The sequence below is a fragment of the Lynx canadensis genome, chromosome D4, assembly GCF_007474595.2.
Source record: "Lynx canadensis isolate LIC74 chromosome D4, mLynCan4.pri.v2, whole genome shotgun sequence".
In the NCBI taxonomy this organism is placed as follows: Eukaryota; Metazoa; Chordata; class Mammalia; order Carnivora; family Felidae; genus Lynx; species Lynx canadensis.
The window spans coordinates 24288380-24314037 of record NC_044315.2 but is presented as its reverse complement, the minus strand read 5'-3'; the positions used below and the strand labels follow the sequence as shown (position 1 = coordinate 24314037).

Genomic DNA, 25658 nt, shown 5'->3' with positions numbered 1-25658 from the left:
TACAACTTCAACTGAAGAATGTTGGGAGGGGGGCTGCTGTGGAGCCCTCTGTACTCGCTACAGGTCCTTCTTGATGATATGTGGTAATTTCTGGGGGATGGAAATGCTGCCAGTCAGCCGGCGTGGGTGGTCAGAGGTGGGCAGAGCAATGCAGAGTTTGTGCAACAATGAGGAATGGGCTTTTCTGAGGTCAGAAAGCTTCATGGTCCACACAAACATGGAAACAGGTGCTTCGCAGAGCCAGAATCAGAGTATTGAAGGCCACAGGGCCAGAGGAAATCCCACGAAAGCTCAAAATCTGAGGACCCATCACAATAAAAGATGGAACTGCTCGTGGCAGATTTTAATGTCCCTTGTTACTCTTTCCTTCCTTCCTTCTCCCTGCAAGGAATCCCTGTCTTCACTTCTTGCCCCGTCAATCCCACCATGCTTGCTGGGATGTGCCGCAGGCATCTCTTCCCCTGGGAGGTCCTTCCTGGCTCTCCCCTCAGCCACCGCAGGGTCAGGTGCCCCTCCTTAATGTTCCTGGGGAATCCTTGGCCATCAGTCTCGTCCATGAGATACATATTTTTCCAACTGTGGCTGTAGCGCATTGATGAGTCATGAAATGAAAACAGACCAGCACTTTAAAGAAAATGAAATAGAATGGGGGAAAAAAAGTGAATCAAACATAACAAGAGTTACTATTGTTGCACGAAACATTCATTTTACCTGTATGTGTCTCGGTGAGTGTGTACAGAAAAATGATATAAAAGATATTTCTTTTTTTAATGTTTACTCATTTTTTAGAGAGAGAGAGAAAATGAATGGGGGAGGTGCAGAGAGAGACAGGGACAGAGGATCCAAAGCGGGCTTCACTCTGTTAGCAGCAAGCCTAATGTGGGGCTCGAACTCACAAACCATGAGATCATGACCTGAGCCCAAGTCGGACACTCAACTGACTGAGCCACCAGGCACCCCTAAGTTATATTTCTTAATGTGGGTCTCAGTTAAAATGTTTGAAAATCATAGTTCTAAAGAGTGAGTTACATAAGGCAAGGACCATGGCTCACCAGAATGCGGCAGATCATCCACTACATATATATCAACTGCAGAATAAGTGATTGTAGAGTGAAATAATGAAGGACAGGACTCCATGGTTAAGCAAGTCCTCATAATTTTATTTTTCCAGCCAGTGCCAGCTGTGGAGGGCTTTTTACTCTAGATGCTGCTAGATTCTTCTCCTTTCCTGTCCTGTGCCAAATAGAAATGCCTGAGTTATAAGGCAGTCCCCTTACCAGCCGGGGAACACCCATGCCAATCTGAAATGGCAGCTTATGTCAAGCCAGGACTGCATTCAATTTACGCCAGTTTCCAACGTGAACAGCCCTTAGTAAGACGCCTCGGGAGGCGCTGTAAGGCACACCAGGATAGTTAGATCTGTCTCTGACCTTAAGGCACTTGTCAAGGTGGGGCTGATTAGTACACCAATAATTACAGAGAGACGGAAGTGGCAAGTGCCATGAGATGTGAAAGAAGGGAGAGCAGTGTGTGTGTGTGTGTGTGTGTGTGTGTGTGTGTGTGAGAGAGAGAGAGAGAGAGAGAGAGAATGAGAATATGAATGAATAGGTGTTAGGGCCATCCAAGGGGGCATCAAGAGGTAGGAGACATTTGATATCATCTTTGAAAATGGGTGGCTTTTGGTTTGGAGAGGAAACATGAGGAGGGAAAGGTGATGCCCCACCAAAGATGCCCCATTTCCCTGTATGTCAGGGCAGACAGCTGGTCTCCCTAAAGCAGGCAGTGTAGACGGGCTTCCTGCTATCAGCCAGTAGTCTTGACAAGACACTTGTACATTTTCTTTGCCATCTGCTACCCATTGCAGTCAATGACACGTGTCTGCTCCTTTCAAAATGAAAAAAGAGCTTCTGTGCCTGGCTGATGAGAGGGGTGTGAATTCAAATGGGAGTGTTAAACACTGATATTAAATGTCAGACATCCAGCAACAGCAAGGTTGCTTAAAGCCGTAGAACTCCTGTACCGTCTGTCTGGCAGGGTTCTGTCTTCATTTTTGTTTTTTTTGGTGGTTGTTAAATTACTTTGAGCCATGCCTTTCGTTCACTTTTATTTTTTAAAAAATTTTTAAAATTTATTCATTTTTGAGAGTGACAGCACAAGTGGGGGAGATGGAGAGGGGGAGAGAGAGAGAGAGAGAGAGAGAATCCCAAGCAAGCTTCACACTGTCAGTGCAGAGTCCAATGTGAGGCTTGAACCCACGAAACTGTGAGATCATGACCTGAGCTGAAATCAAGAGTCAGATGCTGAACCAACTGAGCCACCCAGAAGTCCCCACCTTCATTTACTTTTCTGCATATCTAGTTCAGTGACACCTGCCTCCCATGTCTTTATCAATGCCCATGCTGTCACCCAACATATGGGGAAGTACATTTTCAGTCACTGTGTTGCGTTAGAACACAAGGACATTTTGTCAGGACCTTAAGGTTAAAAAGGTTGGTGCATCCTAAGTGTTATGTTGCCTTTACCACTGGCCTAATCCATTGTGTGAGTCCAGAGACAGTTCCCAACCTTGGTAGCTGACTGAGATGGAGGGTCTGGTGTTTGCAACAGAAACCAACACCCTGGCGTGTGTCTGTTTTCAGAGCCAACATTACTCAGAGCCGAAGTTCCCACTCTTTGAACAAACAGCTCATCATTAACATGGAGCCCCTGCAGCCCTTGCTGCCTTCCCCCAGTGAGCAGGAAGAGGAGCTTCCATTGGGCGAGGGTAAGTACCCTTCCTTCCGGAAGCTGGCATTGCAGCCTTACCCTGAAGGGATGAGAAGGCACCCATCCTGGATACCTGGGCAATGGTTAGGGTAGGGGATGGAGTGAGTCATGAATTGTTTCTAGTAAATAAACTGTTTGCAGCTGGAAGTCTGCATTGTATTGAGAGTCTTATTAGTTTCTCCCAGAGAAAGTTCACAGATACAAAGTATTCCTAAAAATTATGTGTTAAAGCAGTAATGGTGTTAGACCCCCACTCTCCAGCATGGTAGCCAGTAGCAATGTGTGGCTGTTTGAAACCTGTTTAAATTTGTTAAAATTAAAAATTAAAAATTCAGTTCTAGGCACATTAGCTGCATTTCCAATGAGTAGTATAGCTGCATGTGGCTAATGGCTACCATCTTGGAAAGGTCAGACCAAGAACATTTCCATCACTGTACAAAGTTTTCCTGGATGGTAAGTTTTTATTATAATCATAATCAAATTAATGGTTGTAAAGAAATCTCCATAAGTGTCTCTATATTGGTCATTCTGTTCTGCCTCAATATTTCTTCATACTTATATTCCCTTTTCCGTAGGCCTTTCTCTGATAGTTTTGATATAAGCTAAAATATGTATGGTCCACTTCAACTCAAAAGTTGTATTTTTAAGGACTATAATATGTGTGTGTCTAGGCTTTTTATTTTTTCTATTTTTTTAAATTTTTTGGTTTTAAGGACTTTACTTACTTCAGAGAAGAATCTCCCCACACTGCTTGCTATAGACGCTGGTGAGGCAAATCTTGCATGCTAATTTCAGTGTATTTTCAAATACGCACAAAATAAAGTTACTGGAAGCCTGAACACAAACATAACATGCTTTTCCCTAACATTAAGTGGCTTGGGTTTCATCATTTAAAATTAGGATACTGAGCAGCTTCAAGAGAGCAGGTCTCTCTGTCCCCAAAAGATCACCTTTATCTGCAGCTTCATTTCAAGGATTCTGTCCATACGGGAAAACTCTTCTGCCTGTAATAAGAGTGTGGCTTGGGATGCAAATACTCTTGGGAGAGGTAGCAGTGGCTACTTGACACTGAAGTGTAAATAATTTTAGTAAATCTTTTACCTGTAAGCAAGTTTAATGGTGAGAAGGAGAACCAGATAACTGGATGGCCCCAGATTCCACGTGGAAGGAAAGCACACAAAATAGGAAGGATGGGGCCTTAGGGGACCCAGCTGAGCCACAAGATGATGATAAGGAGAATGTCTTTGTTATAATAATGGCCTGTACTCTGTCTTAACTAACTCTGGAAGTTCCATGCTAAATGAGTTGTCTTAGCCCAAGGATCTCTCAGTCCATGGTGCCTGTCTACATTTTCCAGCACCCTCTCTGTTTTCGTACGGTTTTCAAGTGAAATAAAAGCAGCTTTCACTTCTGATCACCAGTGATGTTCTTCTGGGCTTCCTCTTGTAGAGAAGGAAAAATTCTTCCCCTTCAAGGTCTTTCAGCTAGGCTAAGATTTAAATTATGTAAGACAAATTAATGGGAGAAAAAAACCCTGAAGTTTTATTACATATGCACAGAGGCCCCAAAATGAAGTTGAGACCTAAATAAGTGATCAGGAGAGGCACTTTGTATACGTTTTATTTATTAATTTTTAAATGTTTATTTTTGAGAGGGCGGGGGGGAGAGAGAGAGAGAGAGAGAGAGAGGAAGCCAGCGGGGGAGGAGCAGAGAGAGAGGGAGATAGAAAGTCCAAAGCAGACTCTTTGCTGACAGCAGAGAGCCCAAGGTGGGGCTTGAACTCACCAACCATAAGATCATGACCTGAGCTCAAGTCGGACGCTTAACTGACTGAGTCACCCAGGCACCCCTATATATACATTTTAGACAAAGAGATAATAAATCTGTGAGGTATTGATAGGATAAAGAAAACAGGTGTTTGGGAGCTTTAATTAGCAGGGAATTCTAAGCAGAATTTAGGCTGAGGTTGTAGTAGTTTGGAAAAAAATAACAGGGTTTGTTTCTATAGCTTTCTTGGCTCCAAATTCCCTATCTCGGTGATAAGAATGTTGTTTTACTTCCAATTCAGGGAAGGTATTTTTCATATGGGAGATGTGTTTCCTGCTTTCTGGGGGACAGAGGAGGGTCTGAGTGTCCTTGCACTGTTTTTTTTTTCCCAAGTAACTTCAATTCAAAGTAATTAATATGCACCGTAGTACATTTGGGCAGCTTGCCCTGGACCCCTACACTCTCACATACCTGGAAATCGCTTTTGCTGGAGGTCATGATTATTCCAAAGTTGAATGGGGAAGAGGAAGGGAAAAGGAACAATCCAAGCCTGGAGTTTTGACTGCCTTGTCTACAAAGATGGAAACCTAGATGGGAATAAAGGTTCCATCAGGAATATGGGAGTCAGGCTGCTGTGGCCCCAGGAGTCTCTCCAAGGATATAATAAGGAGCTGGGAAAGCTTTCCCCTGGATCCTTTGCCCCCATTCAATTAAAAACCTCCATTTTGCTCCATTTTCCATAAGGAGGTTCCACTGCTAAATCCTAACCTTATCTTTAACGTGAACACTGTGGGCAAGAGACACATACATTACAATTAACTGCAATAAAAATACAAATGTACATGATGTGAGATAAGAATCCATAAGCTACTTTTTCAATTTTTTCCAGTTATTTTAAAGAAGAATCTTAAGTTCTTTCACCAGCTATAAAGTCAAACTGATAGGTTGCTCTCTTTAAAAGTCCAAAATGACTCTATAAATGTCTAATAAAAATTTTTTTATTAGACAGTCTCCTTATGAGACATCTGGATTTTGAAGCTCAGGCAAACCCTATCAATCTCCAGGATATAGAATGAACTTAAAAGGAAGAGAAGTAAAAATGACAGTATTGTTAAATGTCCAATAGATGGAATGACCTTCTCAATCTAGAGAAAGAAAGCAAAATCATTTTAGGTACCATGAAATTCAAAGTTATGATTCCTCACAGTGAACCTAGTTCTGTGTTCTTGATACCATTATTTCTCAGTTACTATTTTAGAGTCTGATTCTGCTCCGGGTATCTTGTCTTTGAGTATCAGGCAATGGGATTTAGACAATCCATAGGGATAAATACTTATTTGACAGATTTGTATTTCTCTGGTATATAAAGAGAAGAGACACAGAGAACACAGCTTTAAACAAAGATGTTTCCACCTTTGTGAATGGACTTTCTTGGCATATACAGTGTGATTAATTTAGTTTCATCTTTGTATTTTAATAGTGCAGTGCTTTTTATGCCTGAGCAACAGCCAAATTGAAAGAAGCTAGGAATTCATTCATTCCTTAATGCAGCATCTATGATAACTACAACAGATACAACTGGTAGACCACACTTAGCATGTGCAGGTTACTGTAGCCTATAAAGATGAAGACACTGTCTTCCTGAAGGCTCATAGCCTGTTGGGGAATCTGAAGCAGAATCACAGAGGTGACGAGTAGGTTCTGCCTCTGCAGATTGAAAGTGCACTCACTTTTCTACATGCCTCATGAGAGATCAGTGCCTCAAACTACCTGGAGAGTGCCTTGTTCCCTTCTAGTCCAATTAGAGTGTCTGACATAAAATTGGTAGGCCAAGGAATGGGGTGGGTGAGACTGACAGGCAGAGGGAATTGTGAGTGATCTGGTCTGGCTGCATTGATTGCTTTGGGGAAGAAAGATCAGGGGATAAAGCGAAAGGCAGGTTAGAAAGTTAAGAAAGGATCAGATCATGATGGGTCTCTATGACTTGCCTGGAGAGCTTCGACTTTAATCCGAGGGCACTTGGGAGGCCCTGGAGGATTTCAGGTGTGGGAATGACCTGATTGGAATTGTGTTTTATATCATTTGTGGTGTAGAGAGGACAGATTAGAGGCAGGTATGGCCGAAGCAGAGTTTTTCAAACATCAGCACCATTGACCTTTTAATCTGGGTAATTTTTTGTTGGGCACTGTCCTGAACATTGTAGAATGGTTAGCAGCATCCTTTGCTTTTACCCAGTAGATGCCTGTTGTATCCCACCTATCTCAACAACCAAAAATGTTTCCAGGTTTTGTCAGATTTCCATGGGGAACACATTTGCTCCCTGGTTGAGAATCTCAGGTTTGGAGGCACAGAGACCACACAGGAACCATAGCAAAAGCCCAAAAAATAGATAAACAAGGGCTGAACTGAGGCAGAGAGAGTGGGACTAGGGAGGAAGCAGTGCATCCACGCTAGTCAAGTGGTAGAGTTGTCAACACGGGGTCACTGCTTACATGGCAGGTGAGCAGCCCACGGACTCCTGTCCAGGTTCTGCCCTTGTTTTTGAGACTCAGAGTGAACAGTTCAGTCTCTTCAATGATGAGACCGTAGAGGCATAGGAAGGCTTAAGTGACGTGTCAGTATCACACTGGGAGTCCATGGCAAAAATGATTCCATTTGGATATTGGAGTCATTGAGAGAGTTATATACTGTGCATTGCTTTGTTGAGCTTCAAACATGGTGTGGAGAGTGGACCTCACTATTCCCCGACTCCGTAGAGTGGTTCAGATTCTGATTCGGGGGAGTTTCAAATCACACATTTTGGAACTGGATCCATGAACAGGTCAAGGCTGGCAGCCTGAGTTCTGTTACAGGAGTTGTCTGGTTAGGAATTTTTTAAAAACTGGGTTGGGAGAAGAAAGAAGTTCTTAACCCTGACCCTTGGAGGCACCATGTCTGTGAGGTCCTGGGAAGGTCCTGGCACCTTGTCTCACATGGGTGCCATGGTGGTGGCATCTGTGCTGCCATCATGACTCTCTGGGGTTATAACCACTCATTTGTCTGACAAGCTCTTTATATTCTTCCTAGAATTTTATGTTTCTCAAAGACAGCTGTGGAAAGCATTATTGCCCAGATTAGCCTGGTGGCGCTTTGGGAAACCGTGTGACCCCAGTCATTCCTATGACAGCTGGAGGATTAGCTCTGAAGTTGGCTGTATCTGGGTAGAGACAAAACAAAACCAGTTCCTAGGCACCACTAGGCAACAGGAAAGTTTTCACTGTTACCCCAAAGTTGCTCAGATACAGGATCCAAGTAGATGAGTGCTATATGGAAAACTTTCTATGGGAAAGGCAAACCATTTGAAAAGTGCCATGTAGAGCTTCTGAAAATTTCAGGAGAAGAAAAAATTGTAAGTAGGAATTGTTCTGGGTAAAAATGACATTTTAAGGAGTCATTAATATGAATAAAATCACGCTCAATATGGAGTAGCGTCTCCATAGTGTGGACAGCAAAATGCCTGTGTGTTTTATTTGTGGAGTGTACTTTTTGTTACAGAAATGCTGGATTATGGTAGAGAAGGTGAATAACAATCTTGCAGGACTTGGTAGCTGGCAATTACTGACACGCAGTGAAAATCATTCTTACCTACGAGAGCAGTGGTGCAGGCTGGCATAAATGAACAGGCAGGGAAGCATGCTTTCTTCCCCTTGGTAGAAAGAACTAAATAAGAGTTGAAAGTGTTTGATACCCTCCCGCTGGCAAAACAAAAGCACAGTGGCGACACCGGAATTTCTATAAAGGAGTGTCTTCGGGATGGCAAGGTGGTTGGATTGAGGGTGGCTTGAAGCTGCATTTGCATATGGTTGAGAATAGATCTATACCAAAGCATAGATAGAAATTAAGGAGAGTGGTAATGCTAGCTCTTCCATGCCACCATTTATCTGTTTGTGTGTGTGTGTCCCTGTAAATGTCTGTGTGTGTTTGTGCATGTGTGTTCGAGTGCATGCATGTGTCATGGATGTGGCTCTGTGTGTGGAGGGGTGAGGGTACATTTCAAGGGTTGTTTACAGTGTTCAGCCCCAACCATAGATTGCTTACGATGATGCCATTGAAATTCTAGGAAGTCTGTGAATCTGTGAAGGCATTCCAAGCATTTAAAAGGCATATTGTCCTTATCATCAAGCATGCTGTACTCTTGACCCCACTCCCATCAGCCCAGCACAGAGCAGGTGCCCTTTGGGACCTACTGCATTTTCCCATCTTAGGGTTTTTCTTTCTCTTATTTTTATTTGAATATAGCTGACACACAGTGTTACATTAGTTTCAGGTGTACAGCATAGTGACTCGACAAGTCTATGCATATGCTGTGCTCACCACAGATGTTGCTACCATCTGTCACTATGCAATGCTATTACATTACCATGACCTTATGCTGTGCCTTTTATTCCCTGACTTATTCCTTTCATAACTGGAAGCCTGTATCTCCCACGCCCCCTCATCTATTTTGCCCATACCTCCCCCAACCCTCTGGCAACCATCAGTTCTCTGTATTTATAGTCTGATTCTGCTTTTTGTTGTTGTTTGTTTGTTTGTTTATTTATTTATTTATTTATCTATTTATGGATTCCACATAGGGGAGAAGTCCTATGGTATTCGTTCCTCTCAGTCTGATTTATTTAACTTAGCATAATACCCTCTAGGTCCATCCGTGTTGTTGCAAATGGCACAATCTCATCCTTTTTATGGCTGCATAGTATTCCATCACACCCACACACACCCCCACACCCATACCCACACACACACACACACACACACACACACCCACACGCCCCACATCTTCCTTATCCATTTATCAGTGGACACTTAGCTTGTTTCCATATTAAAAATAATATTTTTATTATTATTGGATATTAAAAATAATGCTGCAATAAACATAGGGATATAGGGGCACCTGGGTGGCTCAGTTGGTTAAGTGTCTGACTTCGGCTCAGGTCATGATCTCATGGTTCATGGGTTTGAGCCCTGCGTCGGGCTCTCTGCTGTCAGCACAGAGCCTGCTTTGGGTCCTCTGTCTCCCTCTCTTTCTGCCCCTCCCCCATTTGTGTGTGCTCTCTCTCTTTCTCTCTCTCTCTCTCTCTCTCTCTCTCTCTCTGTCAAAAATAAATAGTTAAAAAAATAAACATAGGGGTGCATGTATTTTCTCAAATTAGCATTTTTGTTTCTCCTTGGTAAATACCCAGTAGTGGAGTTACTGAATCATATAATATATCTACTTTTAATTTTTTGAGGAACTTCCATACTGTTTTCCATAGTGGCTGCACCAATTTACATTCCCACCAACAGTTTACAAGAGTTCCTTTTTCTTCACATCCTCACCAATGTTTGTTATTTCTTGTTTTTTTGAATTTAGCCACTCTGACAGGTGTAAAGTGATATCTCACTGTGGTTTTGATTTGCACTTTCTTGATGATTAGTGATGTTGAGTTCTTTTCATGTACCTGTTGGCTATCTGGATGTTTTCTTTGGAAAAATGTCTATTCAGGTCCTCTGTCCATTTTTTAATTGGCTTGTTTTTGGGGGGAGGGTGTTGAGTTGTTTAAGTTTTTTATACATTTTGGATACCAACCTTTCATCAGATATATCATTTGTAAATACCTTCTACCCTTCAGTAGATTGCCTTCTCCTTTTGTTGATTGTTTCCTTCACTGTGCAGAAGCTTTTTATTTTGATGTAGTTCCAATAGTTTATTTTTACTTTTGTCTGTGTGTCCCTGCTTGTGTGTGTTTATTTTGCTTTTGCTTGCCTTAGAAGACATGTCTAGAAAAATGTTGTTATTGCTGATGTCAGGGAAATTACTGCCTGTGCTCTCTTCAAGGATTTTTATGGTTTCAGGTCTCACATTTAGGTCTTTAATCCATTTTGAGTTTATTTTTGTGTATGGTAGAAGAATGTGGTCCATTTTCATTCCTTAACATGTAGCTGACCAGTTTTCCCAATACCATTTGTTGAAGAGACTCTTTTTCTAATTGTATATTCTTGTCTCCTTTGCCTTGGATTAGTTGACCATAATCATGAGTTTATTTCTGGGGTCTCTGTTCTATTCTATTGAACGATGTGACTATTTTTATGCCAGTACCATGCTGTTTTGATTACTGCAACTTTGTAGTACATCTTAAAACCCGGGATTGTGATAACTCCAGCTTTGTTCTTCTTTATCAAGGTTGCTTCAGAAATCCTTATTATTATTTAGTATTATTTGTTCTAGTTCTATAAAAAATGCTGTTGGTATTTTGATAAGGATTGCATTGAATCTGTAGATTGCTTTCGGTAGAATGGGACATTTGAACAATTTTAATTCTTCTAAGTCATGAGCATGGAATATCTTTCCATTTTCTTGTGTCATCCTCAGTTTCTTTCATTAGTGTTTTATAGTTTTTAGGGTATAGATTTATCACCTCTTTGGTTAAATTGATTTTTACATATGTTTTTCCTTTTTGGTGTAGTTGTAACTATGATCGTTTTCTTAATTTCTCTTCTACTTTGCTATTAGTACCCAATTAGTACTGATTAATACCCAGTTTCCTCATATTAATTTTGTATTCTGCAACTTTACTGAATTCATTTATTACTTTTAGTACTTTTTGGTGGAGTCTTTATGCTTTTCTGTTCGTAGTATGTCATCTGCAAATAGTAACAGTATAACTTCTTCTTTACCGATATAGATGCATTTTATTTCTTGTCTGATTGCTGTGGCTAGGACTTCCAGTACTTTGTTGAATAAAAGTGGCAAGAGTGAACATCCTTGTCTTGTTGGTGATCTTAGAGGAATAGTTCTCAGTCTTCCCCACTGAGTATGATGTTAGTTGTGGGTTTGTAATTTATAGCCTTTATTATGTTGAAGTATATTCCCTCTAAACCCACTTTGTCGAAAGTATTTTTTATCATGAATAGATGTTGAATTTTGTCAAATGCTTTTTTCTGGCATCTATTGAGATGATCATATGATTTTGATCCTTCATTTTCTTAATGTAGGATATCATATTGATTGATTTGGAGTCATTGAACCGTCCTTGCATCCCCAGAATAAATCCCATTTGATCGTGGTGAATGACCCTTTTAAGTGTTGTTAAATGTTTGCTAATATTACGTTGTTATAATATGACGTTTGCTAATGTTACGTTGTAATATTACGTTTAAGTGTTGTTAAATGTTTGCTAATATTACGTTGAAGATTTTTATATCTGTGTTCATCAGGGATATCAGCCTATAATTTTTTTTGTGTGTGTGTTATCTTTGGTTTTTGTATCAGGTTAATACTGGCCTTACAGAGTATATCTGGAAGCTTCCCTTTCTCTTCTATTTTTTGAATAATTTCAGGAGGATAGGTATAAACTCTTCCTTCAGTGTTTTACAGAATTCACCTGTGAATCCATCTGGTCCTGGACTTCTATTTTTTTGGTAGTTTTTTGATTACCAATTAAATACCATTATTAGTAATCAGTCTATTCAGATCTTCTGTTCCTTTCTGATTCAGTTTTGGAAGTCTGTATGTTTCTAGGAATTTATCCATATCTTTTAGGTTGTCCAATTTGTTGGCATATAATTTTTTTGTAGTATTCTCTTATAATCCTTCATATTTCTGTGGTGTCAGTTGTTACTTCTCTTTTGTTTCTAATTTTATTTATTTGGGTCCTTTCTCTTTTTTGCTTGATAAGTCTGGATAAAGATTTATCAACTTTGTGTATCTTTTCAAAAACCAGCCCTTGGTTTCGTTGACCTTTTCTATTGTTTTTGAGTCTCTATTTCATTTGCTTATTCTCCATCTTTATTATATCCTTCCTGCTACTCACCTTGGGCTTGTTTGTTCTTCTTCTAGTTCTTTTAGGTGTAAAGTTAGATTGTTTGAGATTTTTGTTTCTTGAGGTAGGCCTGTTATTACTGCATATTTCCCTCCTAAAACTGCTTTCACTGCATTTCCAAAATTTGGACTGTTGTGTTTTCTTTTTTTTTTTTTAATTTTTTTGAAATGTTTATTTATTTTTGAGACAGAGAGACAGAGCATGAACAGGGGAGGGGCAGAGAGAGAGGGAGACACAGAATCTGAAACAGGCTCCAGGCTCTGAGCTGTCAGCACAGAGCCCAACGTGGGGCTCGAACTCACAGACCGCGAGATCATGACCTGAGCCGAAGTCGGACGCTTAACCGACCGAGCCACCCAGGCGCCCCTTGACTGTTGTGTTTTCATTTTCATTTATCTCCAAGCACTGTGTAATTTCTTCTTTGATTGCTTTGTTGACCTACTGGTGGTTTAGTGTCATGTTGTTTAGCCTCCACATGTTTGTGCTTTTTCTAGTTTTCCTTCTTCTGATTGATTTCTAGTTTTATTATGGTCAGAAAAGATGTGTGGTATTATTTCAATATTCTTAAATTTATTGAGACTTGTTTTGTGGCCTACATGTGATCTCTTTTGGAGAATGTTCCATGTGCACATGGAAAGAATGTGTTTTCTTTTGTTTTTGGATGGAATGTTCTGTATATATGTTATGTCCATTTGGTCTAATGTGTCATTTAAAAACAATTAATGATTTTCTTCCTGGATAATCTATCCATTGATGTAAGTGGAGTATTAAAAGTCCCCTACTATTATTATGTTATCATAAATTTCGCTCTTTAAGTCTGTTAATATTTGTTTTATATATTTGGGTGCTCCAGTATTATGTGCATAGGTATTTACAATTGTTATATTCTCTTGTTGGATTGATCCCTTTATCATTATGTAATGTCCTTGTCTCTTATATGATCTTTGTTTTAAAGGCTATTTTGTCTGATCTAAGTAAGTATTGCTACCTCAGCTTTGTTTCATTTTCATTTGCATGGTAAATGTTTTTCCATCCCTTCACTTTTCAGTGTGAATGTGTCATCAGATCTGAGGTGAGCCTCTTATAGGCACATACAGATGGGTCTTGTTTTTTTATCCATTCCACCCCACGTGCTAATCTTTCAACATCATACCAGGCAAAGCCACTCTTACACTACACAGTTGAACCAGTCACATCACCGGTGAGGCCTCTAACATCCCAAGGCTGCTATGGGTATGCTGCTTATGAATTCCTTCTTCCATTCTCCACTGGGTCTAGCCCCCTCCCTGCTGATCTGATATGAAAATTCTCCTCCTTCTTTTCTCCCTCTGTGGGGTTTCATGGCTCTGGCTCAGACAGATTTAATCTCTTCTCATAGCTTCAATGTCTTTCTTCCCTGCCATTTTCCCCCTTGTGTTAAGTAATTTCTTCCCCTGGCTTAGCATATATCAGGATATGCACTAGGAGTGACACACTGGTCTTTTTTGAAATTTCTTTTATACTGTATTCCAGCAAACAGTAGGAGCTGTTCATAAATTCTGTGGAACCACCTTTCCCCCTGTGGTCGCTGCTACTTGGTGACGGCAGATCAATTAGCACCAGCTCTAATTGCACTTGTCGCTGCCACAGGGTTTGTTTTTATTTTTTATTATAAAACTGATTATGATCTAGAAAATTTACAAAGTTCTAAAACAGGTAAAAATCACCTCCCAGATTGTCCCACTTCCTAGAGACAATCAATGTTAATGTGTTAGCAGTTTCCTTCCCAATGCATTTTAATGCCATCGCAATCATCTCATGCGCATAGTTTTTGAAATTCCTGCTTTGTTTGCTTAATGTCGAAACCATCAGTGCAAGAAGATATATCATAAATGAATTGGGAACATATTTAGCACAAATGCAGACACATGGACTAATATCCTGAATAACAAGGTACTCCTGAAAGGGCTATTTCAAGCATCATTCCAGCACTATGCAACTTTGGGCTCTCTTGAACTTTTTCATTCAGTGGTACCTGCAGTTTCCCACTGCTGATAGGCATATGGCAGCCACACCTGCTTCTATAGGAGCTAGTCGCCTTCCCAGAGCAGAGGACAGCTTCTGGATGTATTTATAACTGCGGTAGTGGATTAGCAAAGTCAAAATTCAGAATCTGTTATCACGTCTATTGAGTTCTGGAAGAAAGAACCACAGCTTGTGTCAGCCACTCCACTAGGGTAGAGATGCCAAGAACAACTCAGGGGACGAGATAAAGGCCTTGAGCAAGCCCTGCAAATTCACATTTGTGAGCTCTTAAAAGCTTTTCGCCTTCCCTTTGTGTGCCTTTCTCTGGGGTTTGTTTCATCTTGGGAACTTTAGTTTCTGGTATCTACTGACTACTCAAGCACTCCTAAGAGTTTTGCTCACTTGAAGGAGATCTTTGAAATTTTAAGCATTTACCCTGCTGTAAGGAAGCTAAATGCTTTGTTTCTGATGTGATTTAAGTATGTTTTATCTTGCAAGGATTTTATATTTTGCATCACAAGATGCCAACGGTGTGCATCATCTCAGGTCTATAGTGGGCTAATTCCCATAAACTTTATTTTACAAAATACCGTATTCCTCAGTGTAAATATAGCAGCGATTCAGGTAGCTGCTCTGTTTCTGCATTGATGCCTTAGACAAATGGGGAAATACGAACTCTGGTCTTGCCACCTCCACCAGGCAGGTAGGTGACCATCGACAAGATGCTCCACTTTTTGGAGCCTCATTTTTGTGGTCTATAAGGTAAGAAGAGTGGCCTTGAATACCACTCAAATACTTTCTAGCTCTAAACTCAATTCTTTTGCTTAATATCAAGGCCAAATTCTAAGATATGGCTTGAGGTCTTTTACAGTGTGAATGGGAACTTGGGGACAGGAATGTTTTTCACAGCTTTTGGAGGTAGACGATGGTCTATCACAGACATCAGCAAACTATGGCCTATGGCTGGCCTACTGCTTATTTTTTTTTTCTTGGCCCAGGAGCAAATGGTTATGTTTCAGATGACCATATAAATACCTACATAATAGCCTTGATTTTACCTTTTGGCCTGCAAAGCCTCAAATTTACTGTCTGGGCCCTCAGAGGAAGTTTGGCAATCCCTGATCTAGCACTCCCCCCATCCCCTTGGTATCCTACAAATGAGAAAGCCCAGAGAGGGGAGATAGTTTGCCCAAAGTCGCTAGCTGGGTAAGGTCCTGGTTATCAAATTCCTGGGCCAAGGATCTTAGATGGCATCGAACACATCTAAGATGGCTTGGCTTTTTTTTTTTTTTTTTTTTTTTCTAAAACGGAATCAGTAACCAAAGGACTGCATTTCTTTTTAAATTCTATCAAATGAATTATCAAAACAGATGACTTCTGTAAGTATAAGGAACCTGTGATTCAGTGAGAAGAGCGGCTGTACAGCTGGGGGGTTCGAGCCTTTGGCTTTCAGTCACAGTATGCCAGGCCCCAGTAACTGCTCAGAAATCTCCAGCACACTGGAGAGTGTCACCCTACCGGGAAAGGCATGGTCAGAGTGTGTGTCACACCCAGCAGAATTCTTAGTAGAACCTGGTTGCAGGGGAAACCCCAGACTTTGAGCAGGAAGCTTGTTGCCTTCTGGGAATCACATTCTGATTTTAAAGTCGAATTTGTTAAATAAGGAATGGCTCACTTCGGGCCAAGTTCTAATTACTCATTTGCTCATTACTGTGTTAAGGATCTTTGTTTCATTAGTGAAAGCCACTCGGTACAGAATTTCCCAAATCCCAGCTCCTGCTCCAGTGGGCACTTTGCTGCTGTACTTAAGTAGTAATAATTAATTGCTTTAAAGGACTCAGCTGGGGTGGGAAAAAAATATGTCAGTCAAGTGTCCCATGAAGTAATCCGGTCACGGCCCCTGAGGGTTGGGATATGAGCCAGGGGAGAGTTTAAGTGTGAGTAGTTGTGACAGCCAGAGTGTGGTCTGTGATGGAGAGAAATGTTGCTTGGCACTTACACAAGTAAATACTCCCATCATGTCCCTAAGAAACCGCAGGAGGGGAAAAGTGAAAATATTACTAAACCATTGTCATTAGGAAGCAGAGGCTGTAATTGTCTGAATTTTAGATGCATTCCAGAATCAGCATGGGGTTCTGTTTTCTAGTGTTGTTGTTAGTGGGTTGGCAGTGTTAAATAAATGTTCTTTGTGATACCCAGGCTTAGGTTGAGGCAGGATCTCACAGAATCTACCCCCTCCCCGCTCTTCTGTTAAGACTCAGAATTTTGTAGAAAAAAAGTGTTAGGCTGGATCCATTCCTGTAGGTAGACCTGTAATGGTAGGTCTGTGGCAATATTATGGGCAGTACGGGCAGGGTTCAGAAAAGAGGCTCTGATTGTTTTATTTTTAAACAATTTTTAGGGGCGCCTGGATGGCTCAGTCAGTTAAGTGTCTGACTTCAGCTCAGGTCATGATCTCGTGGTTCGGGAGTTCGAGCCCCACGTCGGGCTCTGTGCTGACAGCTTGGAGCCTGGATTCTGTGTCTCTGTCTCTCTCTTCCCCTCCCCCACCTCATGCTCTGTCTCTCTTAAAAATAAACATTAAAAAATTAAAAAAATCATAACTTTTAAAGTTTTGACTGTATTAACATTTTTAGTGTCTGCAGGAAGGGTATATGTTACCACAGTTAAAGAGAGAAAGATAGCTGTGTAAGGAAATTATAATATGTTCAGTGAGTAGTAAGAGTAACATGGCCTAAATTGATTTTATAATTTCAGAAGTTTCCGGATTTTACCAAGCAGTAATAAATGTGAAACAAAAGCAAAGGAAAAGGAGGCTATGGTCAGTGGGCGCAGGCTGGATGTTGGGGTGTCCATTAGGATGCATGTCCAATGCCATCTACAGTGGGGTGCAGCCTCTTGCTTGGTTTGGCTAATGGTGAATTGAGGTCCTAGAGACATGGCTTCCAGAGCGGGGTGCATGGGCAGTGGGTGTGTACAACGGCCCGCTGGGGTGGAGAAAGAAACTATTCAGACTTCTGTTCACTTTTATCACCTTCTTATGAAGTTTCTATTTGTGTGACTTTTATAAGGGACATAATATATGAAGACAGCTATATATGTATCTAATTTATAAATAAATATGCATTTATTCATAAGTAGGCACATATTTCCTCCCCTCCCCCACCCCCCACCTAATAGGTCCAGATACAACTGCTGTAGATCGTCCAGATGAGTCTACAAAGAAGAAAAGGCAGGGCATGATTTTGAAACTCTGAAAGCCCAGTTCATGCCAAAACCCCAGATTCCTAAAATAGATGTGAGATCTATGTGCTCTAGTTACGGTGGTGACACACCTTTTTACATGCTTTTGGTCTTTCACGCTGGCAAACCGGGGTGAGTCACCCAAGCACTGGCTAGACCTTTGCCAAGCTGCGTGGCAGGTGCTGCGTCACTCCCACTGACATGTTCGGTGGCAGCCCCGTGGCCTGACTTACGTGGGTGCCAGACTTCCCTTTCTGAGTGAGCACAGGACACGGCCTTAGTGAGGGTTCTCTGGTGGTGGGGAGGGTATTGGATAAAGAGAGAGAGGGCCGGAGTTCGTTCCTTCCTTCTTTCCTTCATTCATTGGATAAACATTTACTTTTTATCTGGTACATACTAGCCACTGACATCACTTGGATCTTATTTCCTCTTTTATAAAACAGGATGAGATTATGTCTACATTTCTTCCCCACTCTGGCTGTTGTTTCATAATCGTCCCCCCAGATTGCTGCCATTCTTAAAAATGTGCTTTCAGGGGCGCTGGGTGGCTCAGTTGGTTAAGCATCTAACTCCTGACTTTGGCTCAGGTCATGATCTCAACAGTTGTGAAATCGAGCCCCACGTTGGGCTCTGCACTGAGTATGGAACCTGCTTGGGATTCTCTCTCTCTCCCTCTGTCTCTGCCCTCCCCCTACTCTCTCTCTCTCTCTCAAAATAAGTATACACATCGTTTTAAATGTGGCTAACAAAACAGTAAGCATGGGGCACAATGATCTATAAAAGCAGGGTTACATTTTTTCCTTTCTTTCTGTGAGTTGCAAATTTCCAGTATAAAATTGAAAATTAATAGCCGCTAGCTTAAAAGGGCATATAAGATGAACATTTCCCCACTTGAAAGAGCCTTCTAAAAAGTCTCCTTTTAGAAGAGAAGTCCAATTTGGAGACTTTTTTAACTCCCAAATCTCCACTTCAGCATAGGAAGTGTGAAAATGGGCAGGTGCTGTGGCCAAAAGAGAAATAAATCGGATTTTCAGGATGACCCACTTGGTAATCGGAACATAGACTAGGTTTCTTGGTTAAAGGAAGGGGTATCCCTGTTCAAAAAACAAAACCTCCCTTGTGATCTATGGGCTTGTCAGTCCCCCTGCCTGAGCCCCTCTGCCACAACTGCACAATTTTGCCCTTAAACACGGGCTCAGCCTCACCCCCACTCTAGAGCCAATCCTGCCCTGACCTGGGAGGGAACTGAGAAGCTGAAGCTCGTGCTTTGGATCAGGCTTCTCTTCTTGCTCTGTTGCTCTGCCCTGTCTCCTTCTGGTCCTCATGCCAGCCTTGCTCCTTCTCCTGAGTCTCCATCCTGGTGCTGCCCTGGGACAGACTCTACTCCAGAATGACCTTAGTGGCCTTGTATGGTCCTCAGTGGACCTTAGCATGACCTAGTATGGCTAGGCCGTACTCCCAACTGGCCGGGGCCTTGCCCTATCCTTTGGGTTGACAGCCTGCGTGGATCTCCCTTGCTGGCTTCTATTGGGGCCATATTCTGTTCCTTCCCAGACCAGACTCCTTCCTAGCACTTGCCCCATCCTGAGTAGAAGAGTCTGACTGCCCAGTGGTCATAAGAAGATAAATTGTCAAATCCGTCTGCAGATTCCTATTCACTTTAACCTTTCAAATATACCCCAGAATCATGGCCACTGCACCATCCCAGCCGCAGCCATTCTTCTGACTCCTGGATATACAGTATCTCTGCTTCTGCTCCAACCCCCTCCCCCACCCATATTTCCCACACAGCAAGCCGGTGATTTTTTTATAAATGGAACTCCGATCTAGTTAAAAAATCTCAGCTCCTTGCTCTGGTCTACACCTTGCCCCCTCCCTACCCTTAGGCCATTTCCTACTGTTCTCCTCTCGAATCTCGAATCTCGGTGTTCCTATCATACCAGTTGCCTTTCCCCTGCGAATATGCCTATGCCAGCTCATGGCTACCTCAGGGCCTTTGCACAAGCCTTTTCATCTACTCAGAAGAGCTTTTCCTCTGGTCATTGTAAGGCCAGCTGTTTCTTTTAAGTCTTACCTGAGATTTCCGCTCCTTGGAAAGTCTTCCCTGACTACCCAATTCTGTTAGTTTTCCCAACCTACCTGTTTGTTCTCTTTCTCGCCATCACCCTGTTTGATTTTTGTCAGGTGTGCTTAGCACTATCAAACACTCGATAACTATTTGTCCTGTTTGTTTTTTTTTTTTTTTTTTTTTTAATTTTTTTTTTTTGTCAACGTTTATTTATTTTTGGGACAGAGAGAGACAGAGCATGAACAGGGGAGGGGCAGAGAGAGAGGGATTTATTTATTTATTTATTTTTTAAAATTTTTGTTTTTCAACGTTTATTTATTTTTGGGACAGAGAGAGACAGAGCATGAACAGGGGAGGGGCAGAGAGAGAGGGTATTTGTCCTGTTTGTTGGCTGTCTCCCTTGACTAAAACGTCAGCTCCGTGAGAGGAGACTTCGCTTGCTACATCCCCCCCTGCCTATTATTGCCAGCACTGAAGAGATGCTCTGACACATAGAAGGAGCTAAATTAATACTTGGCAAATTAGTGAACAAGTAAATGAATGAATGTATGATTTCTAACTGCAGCCAGGACAGCCTTCTTTTTTTTTTTTTTAATGTAAGAGAAAGCCTGTAAGGGGAATGTTCTCCTGGGATTAGGGTTTACTGGAAGCCAAGCATGTTCTGTTCTGTTTTTTTTTTTAATCTGAAATCAAAAGGCATACCATTGTCATAGTAGGAAATTTGCAAATACAGAAACCACAAACAAAAGTATAAAAGTACCTGCAGCCTTTAATGTTCAAACTGTGGTTTGAATGTGTATAACTCATCTATGTATTTTTAACAAATAGAGAATTATACTTGAGATATTATTTTGTAATCTGCTTTTTCATTAACATCATAGGAGCATTCCCTGTGACATTAAATATTCTTCCACAGTGTTCATTTGGATGGACATACATTATTCAATCAAATACTACACAAAAATATCTCTTCCTCCCCCACCTTCCACCAAATTATATATGAACGTCTCTTATCGTAGCCTTACAAGACTGAGTATAGCAAGTTTTTAAAAATCTTTGATAATTTGAAAGGCAAAACTTAGAGTGGCTGGATCTTTTTCTTGCATTTATTGGCCAACTGTGTTTCCCTTTCTGAGCAGGTAACTAGGATGTGTGCACCAGAGGCTCTTGGCTGGTGTGTTGGGCAGAAGGGTCGGGTCCTGCTACCTCTAGCTTCTTGATTACACAGCAGCTACACAAGGAGCCTGTGGTTCCAGAAGAGCCTGTTTTTTGCTTATTGTTTTCCCCATAGGGAGATACAGATGCCTTGTTCCTGAATACCATCGGCAAAGCTGTTGGGGGAAAGTGGAGAAAAACTATTTATTAACGCAGCCCAGTTTAATTTCCTTTTACTCAGAGAAAAATGGCTTATCTGTAATGGTGACTTGTGCCTGGAGGGGGTGAAATAATGAAGTAGATGCGGTGAGAAAACAAAGTCATTCCGCCCAGAAACAAAGGAAATAGGTTCTTGCTTGAAACTACTAAGCCCAGACCAAAGGAGGCCTTTCCGCCTAGAGCCTGGAAAGATAGTGCTGCCACCCATTTCCTCCAGGGAGACCTCTGGGGGCTGAATTGGCATCTGACAAACTGCACTAACCATAGATTGCCTTGATGCATCTAAGTTGGGGAACTTTTAAGCCTTAGCTTCAGCGAGGATAGAGGAAAAACACTTTGTCTATATGAAAGGTAGAGTCTGAGTTGTAGGTAGCCTTGGTCAGTGAGCTGGTCTGAACTCTGCAAGGGAGATCCTCATGTCCATGTCTGCTCCTGAAGAATACGGTATAGTTGTGAAATTCCTAGTCCCTGTCCAGCCTCTGTGGGAGATTTCTGCTGGTTTCATCTATGGACTGCTGTGGAAGGTTCCCCTTTGTGTTACCACCACCCCTATAATGGGGGGAACTGTAGGTATTCTGGCACTACCTTTATTCACAGGTTGTTTTCAAAAAAAGTTTTTTTTAAATATTTATTTAATTTTGAGAGACAGAGTGCAAATGGGGGGAGAGGCAGAGAGAGAGGGTGACACAGAATCTGAAACAGGCTCCAGGCTCTGAGCTGTCAGCACAGAACCTGATGTGGGGCTTGAACCCATGAATCATGAGATCATGACCTGAGCTGAAGTCGGATACTTAACCAACTGAGCCACCCCAGCACCCTTTTCACCTTGGGCCAGTGAATATGGATGTCTTTTTTTTTTTTTTTTAAGTTTATTTTTAGACAGAGAGCACGAATGGGGGGGGCAGAGAGAGAGAGTGCGGGGGGGGGGGCGGTTTCAGAGAATCCCAAGCAAGTTTCACACTGTCAGCACAGAGCCTGACATGGGGCTTGAACTCATGAACTGTGAGATAATGACCTGGGCTGAAATCAAAAGTCGGATGCTCAACCGACTGAGCCACCCAGGTGCACCGGGTGTCTCTCATATACTTAGATAAATCAGACCAGGGAGGGAGAGTTGTGGTGCTGCACAATCTATGAGTGGCTTGCTGGGTAATGACTCCCATGAGGCACCCTGGCACTGTCAGTGGCTGGTCCTTGATCCTTGGAGGTTTGGGTCCCTTATCTCACCCTCTCCTCTACTTGAGGCCCCTTCAATTCTCCTTTACTCAGAGTATGGACTCTTTTGTCTAGTGTGCAGGTGGGGAATGTCCTTCCGTCTTGGATTTATGGTTTGTGAAATTAATGGTCAAGTATTTGTGGTCATTGTTTTATTGGTGGGTTAGATTTGATCTCTGGGCTACCGATCAAGAAAAAGCCTCCAGGAATTCTGGGTGAAAGGAGAAGCCTGTCCATTACTAGTGCAGAATATTATCTTACCCTGATTAGAAGACAGCAAAACTTGTTCTTCTCTGGTGTTTGGAGAGAGACAAAGCAGCAAAGTGGAGAGACCACTGAACTTGGAGACCAGGATGCTAGGTGCAGTGTTTTCACTGACCAGGGTGATCTTGACCTCCTCTCTGTTTCCCTCGTGTTAGCCTCCATACAGGTCAGGTAAACTCTTAACAATTAGTAATACTGCTTCCCTACTGTTTGGAGAGAAGTAACTAGAAATGCTGGAGACAAACGGTTGACAGAATGAAGAGAATCCAGACTGTTTAAAACCCTCACTGTCTTCTCCTTGAGTAGTTCAGAGAGAGAAAGGAATGAGCCTTGGGGGGAAAAATCACCAATGCTTCTTGAATAATTTCTCTGTCAGGCACTGATGGTGCTTGCCATCAGTCCCACACTGCCATCCTGAACTGTCAGCTGCTTATTGGCCACCTCTGCCTGGGTGCCACACGACAGCTCGTACCTGACACATCAAACTTAATGGATTTACTACTACTCATGTTCTCTTCTGCCTCCAACCCCAATCTCAAAACTGCTCCTGCTCCGACGCGGTTAGCAACATTACCATCTACACAGTTGCTCAGCCAGAGACCTGCAGGCCATCTTTGCCTTGTTACCCCTCCCCGTACCCCACCCACTCCATCCCAGAGTCCATTGCAGTGCAGAAATAACTCTGACGTTTGCCCCCAGCTCGTCAGCCTGCTGCGACAGCTTCATTGCAGGATTCCTTTTCTCTTGCTTGGAACATCGCAGGATCTTCCATATCGCTAAAGAAAGGAAGTGAGAGCAGAGCAGTATCCGATGGGTTCTTCCCTGATCTCTTTGTCTCGGTTTTTCTGCCTTTATTTAGAAATAATCGCTGGCAGCCCCAACAGACAGAGGGCTCTGCCTCTCTCCCTCTCCCTGGCTTGCATAAGCTGCCTATTTAGAGATGCCACGCTCTCAGTGCATGAGACGGCCAGGAAAGCAGATGGATTAGCCCTTATGCTAGAATGCTCTGCAGCCATAGAGTTCCTGCAAAGAGGATTTTCTTTCCCCACAATGGTGCTGTGGGGAGCCCAGCTGCGCTGTTTGAATTCTATTCTGTCTGCAACTATAATTCTCCAGAGGGTTTTCATTGGCTTTTCTCCCACCACTACATGGTGATGCCTGGCCCCACAGAGCAGTGTTCTCATTTTACAGGCAGGAAACACTCAGCAAATGCTTCATTTGATAAGGGGAATAATAAGTGTAATAGTATCCAATATGCCAGAGCATCTTCTACATTTTCAGAGTTTCTTTCACATCAGTTATCATCATTTGAGGCTCAGGACTATTTCTTTCAAATGGATAGGACAGACATTGTTGCCTTAACTTTACAAACGAGGAAACTGAATTATAGAGATGATTGACTATTTAGCTGAATGACCCTGTTTCAGTGTTGGGAATGGCCTCCATTTCTCCTTACTGTACACCCAAGAATATGTTCATCATATCACAAATATACTATCAACATATATATATATATATATATATATATAAAATGTTTATTTAGAGAGAGAGAGAAAGTGTGAGTGGGGGAGGGGCAGCGAGAGAGGAGGACAGAAGATCCAAAGCGGGCTCTGCACTGACAGCAGTGAAGATGCAGGGCTCGAACTCAAGAACCATAAGATCATGATCTGAGCCAAAGTCAGATGCTCAACCAACTGAGCCATCCAGGGGCCCTATTAAAATATTTTATATCATTATTATATTGTTTTTATGTCCATAAAAATATTTAAAAAGTCCTTCAAGGTATGTGATAGTCCCAAGAACTCTTAATAATGGATATTTAAAGTCTGAGTTTATTACAAAGCACATTTAAATGTATGTAATACTTTTAATTACCTTTTTAATTGGCGATAACAGCTAAAGTTTTAGTGAATCTCTATTTTAACTAATGGCCAAATCCACGACACCTGTGAAATCTGTTGTCAAAACAGCTAAGGTATATGATATTGATGATGATAGAGTACAATATTTAGCATTTACTAAGTGCCTACTACATAGCAGGGATTCGGTTACATAAGTGCCAATATCATTACTGTTTTAAAAGACCAAAAACTGCATTTCAACAAGCTTGTGTAACTTTCCCAGGGTTACAGGGCTGGTCAGGTAAACTCTTAAATCTTTTTTTTTTTTTTTTTTTTTTACTGTTTTTTTTTTTTTTTTTTTTTTTTTTTTTTTTGAGAGAGAGAGAGACAGAGTGTGAGCAGGGAAGGGGCAGAGAGAGAGGGAGACACGGACTCCGAAGCAGGCTTCAGGCTCTGAGCTGTCAGCACAGAGCCTGATATGGGGCTTGAACTCATGAACTCTGAGATCCTGAGCTGAAGTTGGATGCCTAACTGGTGGGGAGAAGTAACTAGAAATGCTAGAGGGCAAATGGTTGACAGAATTAAGAGAATCCAGACTGTTTAGAATCCTCACTGTCCTCTCCTTAAGTAGTTCAGAGAGAGAAAGGAATGAGCATTGGGGGGAAAAATCACTAATGCTTCTTGAGTAATTTCTGTGTTGGGCACTGATGGGTGCTTGCCATGTGGATTAATTTCATTAATCCTCACAACCCTGGGAGGTCGGTACTGCTGTTGCTCTGCTCATTTTACAGGCATGGAAACTAAGGCTCAGAGATAATAAAACAGTACAGTCAGGATCAGAACCCAGAGCCTGTGCTTTAAACCTTGCTTTCTACAACTACTTATAAAGTTCTAGTTCATCGACTAGGAACCAGCACTACACTAGGCAGCTGCTATGCATGAGCTCATGGTCCTAACAACCACGAGAGGAGTACGGTCCCCGTTTTACAGCTCCACCAGGGCTCCAAGTTGTCCGTAGCTCCCAGTCACCCACAAAGCAAAGGCAGTCTTTTTGCCTCATGCCAAATCTGTGTCAGGAGCTTTGTCGCAGAAGCAGACCTGGAATTCAGGCCCAGGAACAGCTCTTATCATTGAACTCTCTCCCTCCACTCTGGCTTCTGCTTGATTTATCAGTCTCTGGCATCTCATTATGGAAAATCGATTCCCCTCTTCACACATCCTCAGCTTTCTTTAGCCTCTTGTCACTGCCCAGACATGCGCTCCTGATCCTTCAAACAA

At 42.0% G+C, this 25658-nt stretch overlaps 1 protein-coding gene across 2 annotated transcripts in view; it reads left to right on the top strand.

Annotated features, from left to right (window-relative positions):
• The window catches only part of FRMD3 (FERM domain containing 3), a 307700-nt gene that overhangs the window by 239966 nt on the left and 42076 nt on the right, over nucleotides 1–25658 (top strand). For both annotated transcript variants that reach the window (XM_030294382.1, XM_030294381.1), the window contains exon 13: nucleotides 2640–2764. In XM_030294382.1, coding sequence (XP_030150242.1) covers nucleotides 2640–2764 — 125 coding nt within the window. The remainder of the gene's footprint in view (nucleotides 1–2639; nucleotides 2765–25658) is intronic.